This window comes from Sphaeramia orbicularis, chromosome 5, assembly GCF_902148855.1.
Source record: "Sphaeramia orbicularis chromosome 5, fSphaOr1.1, whole genome shotgun sequence".
NCBI classification, from domain to species: domain Eukaryota; kingdom Metazoa; phylum Chordata; class Actinopteri; order Kurtiformes; family Apogonidae; genus Sphaeramia; species Sphaeramia orbicularis.
In genome coordinates this window covers 18803342-18814235 of record NC_043961.1, presented here as the reverse complement: position 1 = coordinate 18814235, position 10894 = coordinate 18803342, and the positions used below count along the sequence as shown (strand labels likewise).

The 10894-nt window shown below is 44.6% G+C and overlaps 1 protein-coding gene across 1 annotated transcript in view; it reads left to right on the top strand.

The window, feature by feature from the left end:
* The first annotated feature begins 594 nt into the window (after positions 1–594).
* LOC115419034 (receptor-type tyrosine-protein phosphatase gamma-like) overlaps positions 595–10894 on the top strand; it is a 662327-nt gene continuing 652027 nt past the window's right edge. Inside the window, exon 1 of the mRNA XM_030133641.1 lies at positions 595–1104. Within this exon, the coding sequence (XP_029989501.1) occupies positions 1026–1104 (79 nt within the window). The 5' untranslated portion in view covers positions 595–1025. The remainder of the gene's footprint in view (positions 1105–10894) is intronic.

Genomic DNA, 10894 nt, shown 5'->3' with positions numbered 1-10894 from the left:
GTCAAACAGGTAAGAAAGCGAATGCCTAAAAACAGGTTGAATCATGGGAATTTGGTCACAGGTCAGAGGCGCAGGGCATGATGGGAAGGCTGCTGTTCATCCGTGACTCCGTTAATTGGACAAACAGACCCTGATGTGGACAGAAGGATGAATTTCACCCTAAAAGTCCTGATGTTGGACGTTAATCGGGTCTGATGTGGATCTGGTTCTGATGTAAACCTGGTGGATCCTCCGGAGACACCGGATCTACTATTGTAGCACGTGCACGTGCACACGTGCATGGAGAAGGCTAATGAGGAGCGGAGGAGCGCGTCACCGGCGCTAGGATCCGGAGGAATGACCGCTCTCCCCCCACCGCCCCCCCTCCCCACCTCCTCCAGAGCTCTGCCATCCTCTCCCTCTCTCTCTTCCCCCCCTCCTCTCTCTCTCTCTCTCTCTCTCTCTCTCTCTCTCTCTCTCCCCCTCCCCTCTCTCTCTCTCTCTCTCTCTCTCTCTCTCTCTCTCTCTCCCCCTCCCCTCTCTCTCTCTCTCCCCCCCCCTCCTCTCTCTCCTCTCCACTGTTTTAAAGTCTCTGCCAGACTTGCGCTCCGTCGCTCACTTCCTGGATGGATGGAGGAATGGAAAGCATCCAGCGCGTCTCCATCTCCACCGCTGACACCGACTCATCCGTCTCCGTGTACCCGCCGAGCGCAACCTCCGTGCCCGCATCAGGAGCTCCGCCGCGCCGTGGTGTGCACCGCCGTTAGTCTCCCATAGACCGGATCCCGTGTCGCACATCCACCCGCCGCTCCGCCACCGGCCGAGTGTTATGCTCATCACCGGGAATATCAGGGACGTTTTGGGACGGAAAGACTCTGCGTACCGGACCTCCAACTGAAGCTCCGTCCGCCCTCCAGCCCCGGTCCGCGCTGCGTCTCCGGCGCTGCTTTTTACGCAGCGGAGGTGTCGCTGATTTGACGCAAAAAGGGAGAAACTCAACAGTTGTTGCCGCTTATTGTTTGCATGTCGACGCGCACATTTGGACCATGTGGAGGTTACTGCATTCGTGTTGGATTTTGTGTGTGTCCGTGGCCGCCTGCGTCCTCCGGGCCGAGGGTCATCCTGGTAAGTTTGGTCCCTTTTCCAAGTCCGAGCCTGGCTGTGTGTCCGTGTCCGTGGGGGTGCGTGTCTGTACCGGAGTGGAATGGGATGGATGGATCCTGTACCGGGTCAGTGTAGGGTGGTGGTGGGGGGGGCTACAGCTGTTCGCCTGGACGCGCTTCCCGGCACCGGCTCTTCGGCTGGGGGGGGCACAGTGTGTGACCGGTTTAAAGCCCCTCATCTCCATTCATAGCACCACTCCATCACCCCCCCCCCCTTCCCCTTTAACCAGGTTTGTTTTTATTTCATGTGTAACCGGTACAAGGGTCCGGACGGAGCGGACCGTACATACCGAGGAGGGCGGGGGGGGTGTTGGGAGATGAACCGGGGAGATGTGATATGTTGTCAGAGCCGCGATCACACGCCTGAAGGAGACAGAAGGGCTGAGAATCCGCTTCACACACACACACACACACACACACACACACACCAAGTCCACCAGCAGTCACATCCTGCTGAAGGGAGTCACAGCTCAGGTCTGATGGGGGGGGGGGTGTCCACGGATCAACACAACATTATGCACTAATACACTGGGATGGTCCCTGATTTATTTTATATGGGGAGTCTTTGGTCCAATTAGAGGTCCTCCAGAGCCCCCCAGACCCTGGTTCTGTCAGTCCCCCAGGTCCAGGGTCCACATCCTCTATAACCGAAGGCATCTCCTGTTTGTCCTGTTGGACGGAGGAGCAGACGCCGCTCCATCACATTAGGAAATAAAGCTAACAAATCAGATTTGACCTTGACCGAAGTGGCCGCAGACGCCACCGTCCCCCAGCTGTGGACGCTTCTGGAATGTGTGAGACTTGTCCACAGGCCGTCCAGCCGTGACACCGGCATCCACCCACTGATGGACGCCACGGTAGAGTTAAAGCAGCCGTGGACGAGACACACAGGTTGAAGACCCTCAGAGGGTCACAGAGAGGACATGGAAGTCAAACTGTGTCTCAGATGTGCCGTTAAACCCCAGGGACAACATCCATGTTTCAGTAAAACACACCGGCCGTTGTTTTATTCTGCGTTTCATTTTGTTGCGATGTTGGAGCTCTGCTTTTCCACCAGTGTGAGCAGAGGCTTCACCTGATACGGATCTGTATTAACGTCCACTGGATGATGTCTACACTCCTTCATGTCTCTGAGGACGTTCAACGTTGGCCGAAACCCAGACTAAGGCTGCATTGTCTGTCCTCAGCGTCCGTCTGTCCACTGATGGACACATCAGCAGATGGACATGAAGGAGTCGAATGAACACAAACACATTCACTCACAGGGAAACGATGGTTAAATGGATGACCAGACCTCAGATCCACTGACCCCAGATCAGCTCAGAACTCTCCATGAGTGGACACGTTTACACTCAGGGTAAAGACACCGCGTCCTGTTTGACTTTATGTTCAGAGTCGTGTTCATGTATCTGCTCTTCATCCACTGTCATCGTTTATGGTACAAACTTGTACGTTACCCAGGTAGAAACGCTGCAGTGATGATGACACGAGTGCTGAAAGGAGTTGATGTTGAGGATCAGATCCACTGTTACTTTACCTTCACATCAGTAAAATGAGGGAACGCGTCAGCGCTGGTGTGATCACAGCTTCAGCGTCTCATCTGCACGACTCAGTTCAGACTTAAGGGTTGGATGATGGAGCCGCGACGCCTTTGGGGACCTTTAAACGCCTCCAATTCCTCTGGAGGAGGACTTGGATTAGCAAAAATGACAGAAGCCACGGCTCAGCGTGAGGTTAAGGAGAACCAGAACCAGGTCCAGAACTAGAACCAGGTCCAAAACTAGGTCTAGAACTAGAACTAGGTCCAGAACCAGGTCTAAAACTTGGTCCAGAACCAGGTGTGTGTGTGTGTGTTTTCTCAGTGGTAGGTTCAGGTGCAGGTCAGGTCCTGGGTGTCCTGTTGGAGTCCTACGGGAGTTGGTGGGTTGAGGCCGGTTCGGTGGATTCCTCGTCCTCATCAGACCTTTTTTTTTTCTGTGCATTTGAGTCGTGGTCTTCCATCCCTCTGCTGCATTTTTTATCTCACATTCCATCTGATCACAAATCTGGAGAGAAATGAAGACGAGCGAGCTGCGACAGCGCCGTGAGATGGATAGACGGACATAGAGAGTAATGTGTCCCACTGGTGGACAGTTTATGTGGACGTCTGTTTGGACGAAGGCAGACGTTTGTCATGAGTTAAATATGTGACGGATGGACAGAAGACGACGGGTGAATCTGTTATGATGTGTGGTTTGAACACTGTGGAAGATGAAGACAGGCCCCAATTCAGATGAAATCACAGATGATTAACCAATAATAAATTAGTAAAATAATAAACACAAATAAAGCAAATAAAAATTAAAACAATTCAATAATAAAAGTCTTCGTGGGCTCAGATTCATCAGACTCTGTGAAGGGTCTGGTTGGATGTCAGTGAAGTGTGCATTGTCACAGATCTGCAGCTCCGTGCATTGATAACGCCCCCTCCCTCCCCCCGCCCCCCTGTCATGATACGGGCTCGGTGGGCGGCGGCGGCGACAGTTCACGGTGGATGATGCGGAAGCAGAGACAAGTGTGTCTCCTGCTGAGAATCATCATCCTCAGCGTCTACATGTCCAAGCCAGATCGACTTTATATTAGCGAGACTCTTAGTGGGAGGATGAAGACGAAGATGAGGATGAAGATGAGGATGAGGACAGGGATGAGGATGAAGATGAGGACAGGAGTGAGACAGAAAAATAAAGCTGGTCTCAGCCGATGGGATGTATAAAAACGTATGAAGATGTGTCAGACCTGTGTTTTAATGTAGACAATGGAGGTTTGACTGAAAAGATCAATGAGTCTGATTTTTACAAGATCTAAACATAATGGAATGATTAATCTGATCATAATAGGAGTCATTTCATCCAAACGCTGCAGGTTAAAGATCAACGGCGAGGATTTAAATGTTAATAAATAAAGTGACTTGAATGGAGACCGCTGAGCCCACAGAAACACGACATTTAGAAAAGAAATGTATGAAATCCATAAATAAGTAGAAACAAACACATGAATGAGAATACAGATAGAGAGTATCAACTGATTATTATTATTATTATTATTATTATAATAATAATAATAATAATAATAATAATAATAAAAATAAATGTATTCATGGTGAAATGTGAAAGTACAAATGAATGATTTGTTAAAACACTGGAAATAAAAATAATAAAATAAATAATATAATAATAAAAACTATTCCAGTAAGTGTCAGATTTTTATTTGTGTCTAATTTAAAGGTCAAAGTTTTAAACTGGATGAAAAACATTGAAACAATCATGAAGTGTGTTCAATAAAGTCAAGGAAATCAGTTAAACTATAAAGAGTGGAATATTAAACTGAATTATGGTCAGTAATGTTCATTTTAAAAACCTAATTTTTGACACTAAAATAGATTTTCAAAATTTAAAAAAAACCTGAATAAAGATCTTTCATAAATAAATGCCTGTGTGTTTTCAGCAGCATAAAGGTGGATAAGTTTTATCAACACATAAATACATATGTGGAGCGACAATGATTAATTAAATGTTGGTTATGACATTGATGAGAAATATTAAAAACAAATCAGTAACCAACTAATTTTGACATAAATAATGTGTAAATTCTTAAATGTGAATCTGTTTTAGTTTCTGAGCATTTGGATTAAACATTAGGAAAAACAGTTTCACTAGATTTCCACCTTTTACAAACTAAACTAAATGAATTTATTAATTGTTAATAGTTTTTTTTTTCTAAATGAAATGTATTTAATGTCTGTTTTTCATCTATTGTTCAAGTATATTTTTATTATAATTCAGATGGGTTTATTAACATTGTTTTATTCTATAAAATCAAGTGCGTTTTAATCTGTTCTCATGTATGTTATCCAGTAGAAATGTGTCAAATGCACAAATATAACAGTTATAGAGGTTAGTGAAAGTGTGTGTATCTAAATCTAAATGCATCTAAATAAAACATGACCATTAGATGAACATATTGGTAGTTTTATGAAGATTTTTTTTTTTTTTAGAATTTTGAATAGAATTCAGGATTTTAAGAGAAAATATGACAAAATAAAAAATGAATCATAGATTAACTGGACGTTCATTTGTGACGGTGTAAATGTTTATGTTTTTAATTATTAAATCAGCCTTTAATCATCTACGACCTTTGACCTCGGAGGATGTGTTTAAATCTGCGTCTGATTGGTATAAACCAGGGGTGTCAAACATTTGGCCCATGGGCCAAAACTGGTCACCAAAGAGTCCAATCTGGCCCGTGGGGTGAAAAACCTACACTGAAGATATTAACAGTAAAGTGTTAAATATGTACCAGTAAAATAAGAACTGAAGAACCTAGAAATAATGACAAACACATTTATCTTTGTTTTAGTGTTTTAAAAAAATACATGAAAATCTTTACATTTACAAACTATCCTTTAACAAAAAATTTGAATAATATGAGCAAATATGAACAACCTGAAATGTCTTAATATAAATCAGTATAATTGTCCCAATATTCTGTTTGTTATTAGATGTTTTGTTTATTTGTAGATCCACTGGGATCTGTAAGTTGTGTTAATTTGAAGCTGAGATATAATATTGTCAAATTAAACTTATTTTTCTTAAGAAATTTCATGTTGTTCATGTTCACATTTTTTTCTTATACTTTTTAGATGTAAACATTTTCCTTAATTTCCTTAATGTAATTGTACCGTTTTCACTCTAGACAGTTTGTATTTGTCATTATTTACAGGTTATTATGTCAAAATGACTTTGACTCCAAACTCATCGGTGTCTTTATGTTGTTTCATGTCACATGTCTATAATTGTGTTTTTGGTTTTTTTTGTTTTTTATGTTTTAAAGTGTGAAGCATTAGCCCTGCCCCCCTCATTTTTCCGATGGGAGTTAAAGCATCCCCCCCCCCCCCCCCCTTCCATGGTGTTGAAGTATCAGCCGTGCCCCTCTCATCTTTCCGTGGGTGCTGAAGCATTAGCTTCACCCCCCCTTGTCTTTCTGGGGGGTGTTGAAGCATCAGCCTTCCCCCCCGCTCTGTTTACTCCCCGTCCACCTCCATCCTTTCATGGCTGACTGCAGACCAACACCAACAGTGACTCAGAGACGCGTCTGCCTCTGGAAACGCCGTCATGTCCGCTCAGTCGACCCGACGCCCGCCAACACGCCTCGGGTCACACAGATAACGGCCGTTTCGCCGCTGCACGACCATCTGTTTTCAGGTTTTGTTGTTGTTTTTATCTCGTGTCGGGGAGGTGGGGATGGAGTCCGTCCCCGCGGGGCGTCCGCCGGCTGACACAGGGCATCACTTTCCCGTCTGGCGGCGGTGGCGGCGGAGTCAAACCATCACAGGCCTGTCACGGTGCCGTTCTTCAGCCCTGGGTTAACCCGACGTACGGCGGCGGCGGCGAGAAACCGAACAACAGAAGAGACGGCAAAGAAAGAGACGTCGGCCTTCAATCTGTCGCTTTCCACTGAGAAAACATCAACGGATCCTGTCGCTTCCGGCGACGGCGAAAACACAAGCGTCATTGTAATCTCCCACATCTTCTCAGCCCTCAAACGCACCGCCGCCATCCATCTCTGTCGCATCCATCGCCTTTATTTGGTTTTCTTAGAGTTCACCCTGTTCTTCTGCTCCTCGTAGAAGCCAACGCTCGACTTCACATTCACAACAAACAATGGCAGTAATGTGGACAGTTTAAGGAAAATACGGTGAATTCTCGATGCATAGATGGAAAACAGAGCATTATGGGATGGATGCTGCTCTGGTACACGTTTGTGTTCTAAGTTTGATTCATTAATGACCTCAGCAGATTTACTGATATGTCTTTAAGCTCCAGTTTGGTCTCCACCCTTGTGTTCGGTGTGGAGGAGGAAATTCATTTCAACCTTTTATTGAAGCATCTGTTGGAATAAGGTGATAGTTCCTGTCCTCCCCTGTGTGTGTTTGATCTATTTAACATCGTCATGATAACACACAGCAACAACCAAATACACACTGAAAATAACACACAACAACCAGACACACAACCACCAGCTATGGTTCTTTGTTTATTTGACAAGAACCTGAATGTATTTTAACAATTTATTAATTAAACAACTAATCAATTAATCAGGAGAGTAATGAACAAATTAATGTTCAGTTAAAATTATTATCTGCATTTTCAATATGTGTTTAATCTGCCGTAGAATTGACTTGTAAGGGGTTAAAGGTCAAGGAATCAGATGATGTTATTCCATATTAAACATTAATTAAACATGTGTGAACCTGAAGTCAAACTAATCAATAAAAAATAAATAGGAATCACTGAATTCATTATAAATAACCAACATTATTCAGACCATGACTATGTTTGATTTAGTCATGTCTTCTTTTCCCTCAGTGTGTGTCTTTTAGTTGATATATGACTGTTTTATATAAGTGTGCACCAGTACAAACACTAACTCTGCTCTTCATCAATGTTAGATTTGGGTTGAATCTGGCGCCATCGGACGCCGTTGTCGTGGTTTCCATCCACGATCCAATGACAGCGTTAACCGTTCTAAACAGGCGTCCGTGTCACAGACCTTTTTCCTCTAAGCCTTTTGTCGCAGCGATACGGGGGAAAGGTTGACATTTAGGAAAGGGATTGGATATGCTCCGCGGCCCTCAGTCGCCAACATTATCATCATCATCTCAGCGCTCACCGAGCCATTATCTGAACTCTGCCGCTGCCTGAAAACGGCGCCCGTACCTGGGCTCGCGGGTCACGTTATCAGTCAGCGCGGGGCTGTCAACGCCACCCGGCACCGCCTTAATAGATTGATTAAAAGATACGATGTTTGTCTGTGTGGAAGATACGGCGGCAGCGGCAGGAGGCCGTTATCCGAGTGGGACGGCGTGTTGGCGGCCGCAGCGCTGCCATTAATGGGCAGACGCTTAACACAGACAGAGAAGAAAACATTCTATTGTGTTATTGATTTCAAACAGGAAATGATGGTGTTTTGTTGCACAAAAGGAGGAAACTGTAGATAAATAGGTCTGATAATGACAACAATAGAAATCATGATATTAAGAGCAGAGGCGCTAATGATATCTGCACAATACGGCGGCGTGGAGCAGAGCGGAGCGTGGAGCAGTGCCGCCGTTTGTTTCCCGATCAGCGGTTCTGCTCAGCTGAGCGTGGCTGGACGGGCTTTAATCGGTTTCTCATCAGGGGTTTTTTCTTTTCTCATATAAACTCAGAGCAGGAAACATGTAGAGATGAAGCCCCTCCCCCTCACAGAAGATAAGCCATGGACCAGCTTTTATGGGCCGGATCTAGACCAGATGTAGACCGGATCTGGACCAGATCTAAACTGGATCAGGAACAGATCTAGACAGGATTTGCACCAGATCTAGACTGGATCCAGACCATATCTAGCCCGGATCTGGACTGGACCTAGACCAGATGAAGATCAGTTCCATCCAAAAGTTGGTGTGTGTTAGTGTGTGATGTTTTGTGTTGTTGGATTTGTTTATCATTTTGGTCCATATTATTCCAGTGTTTGTCTGTGGAGTCAACACTGGTCCACATGTTGTAACTCTGACCGGGTTCATTCATTCACAGACTGCAGTTTCATTTGTCCAACAGGTTTACCATCAATCCAAGTCACAACAGAACTGAACAAGGCTTTTCACAGAAACCAGGCATTGTTAGCATTTATCTGAGTTCATATTTCTCCTAAACATAAAGCAACATATAATTAAAGGTTCAAATATTCTTATATGCAGACGATGTTCTTTTATATAAAACAAAAAAACACACATCACCATATCAGCAGCAAAACACCTTAAAAAAATGCAGGTAAAAGACACTAAAACCAACACCAATCACTATACACCGACATAGCTTAGCAACATTAAAGCTAACAGCCCATAATACTAATACACTGAGTCTTCACTCTCTGAAGGCATCATTTAATGTCATTATTTCTACAAAAACAAAGCATTACACAAACTCTGAAGGTTAAACACATAAAACCAACACTAAAAAAATCAGTGTACACCCACTGGAATAAAGACGTAGCTTAGCAACGTTAAAGCCAACAGCCCATAATAAAACAACAATAGAAAATATAGTAATACACTGATTTTTGTGCACTATATAAATGAATGGTCACTGAGTTTGTACATATTAATTTAATGATATTGTGGGATAATCCTGACCTGGAGCATCCGTGTGTGTGTGTGTGTGTGTGTGTGTGTGTGTGTGGGGGGGGGGGGGGGTAATTGGCCCATTGTGTTGCCGAGGTGTGAGGACATGTTGAGTAAATGGTGCAAGACAACGTGGCGTGCAGACACACAACACCCCAGGTGAAAAACTAAGAGAAAAGGCGTAAAGACGGCACCAGATGCTGATAAGAGTGGAGAGGTGTCCGTGGCCCCGCCCCTTCCTCCCCATCCTGCCCTGCACTGTGATTCTGGAGGGGTTTGCTGTCAGGGTGGGGGGCCAGCGAGTGTTAAGAGGAGCTTAGACTGACAGGCTGTCGGACCGCATGCAGCCTGACGAGCCTTAACCGCCAGAGACACCAAACAAACAGCAGCGCCGAGGTGAGGGGGGGCAGAGATGAGACGGGAAAACAAATGGACACGGAGACGCCGCACACCAGATTGGACCTCGTGACACGGCCGGCGGTTTTCAGGGGCTGTAATGTGTAATTTGACGGGACGGCGTTGACAGAGCGGTGGCTGACGGCGGCCAGGTGGAGGTGATTCTCCGTGGCCGGTGGTGCCCCTCCCCCAACACCCCCCCGTGTCCTCATCCTCACCACATGTCAGGACTTGGAGACACTTTGTGTTCTTTTGTGGACCTGGACGGGTGACAGCTCTCCGATACGGTGGTGAAAGGTGTAGATGGGTGTTCCTGCCATTTCCCAGAAGGCTTTTCTCATTCTGACGGTGAAATGCACTTGACTCGACTTCAATCAGTCATGGCGCTGACACGGCGATGGAAGCAGCTGCCTTCGTCTGCAGACGGTGACAGAAATGTCAGCGTGGTCCTGTGATATTTAGGGTGTCAGTTCGTCAGCCGTCCTCATCCCTCTGCATTCACCTTTTTTACCTTTAACCTTGGACTGTTTTATTTAGTTTCAGTCTTTTTTCTGTTGTTCTTCTGATCTGTCTACAGTTTGGAAAATTAGCATATTTTTGTCATTAATATTCACCCTTTCTTTTATTTTGTCCTGTTTAATCTCCTCGTTCAGTCTTTTCCTCTTAACATCCACCCATTTTTTTTCCTTTCCTTAGCCTCTTCATCTTTCCTCCTTTTTCTTCATTAATCTCTTACTTTCTCCTGAATCTGTGGCCTCATCTTTTTCTTTTCCTTCCATTTCCTCTAAGTTTTAATTCCATTGTCCCTTATTTTAATCATATCCCATAGTGCACTGCGCTGGCTAAAGAAAAGCAAATTAGACGCCTTATGTCAGAAAATCCTAAAAATGTCATTTATAGAAAAAGATGAGCCAGTTTATCGAATATATTCTCATATAGAATCTGTAGAAAATGCCTGGTTTTCTTTTGGTTTCAAATGTCATGTGGTCAAATAATGCACAGCTCAGTTTCATATGTTTTAGTGCTGCTTCGTGTAGTGTTTTCTGTGTCATTTTTCTGCAGTTCTTCCAATATATTCCATGCAGATTAATAACTAGAGTTTCCTTCAGTATTCAGTCCAGGTCTTTTCTGAGTCTCCTTACATGGACTATTATTCTGA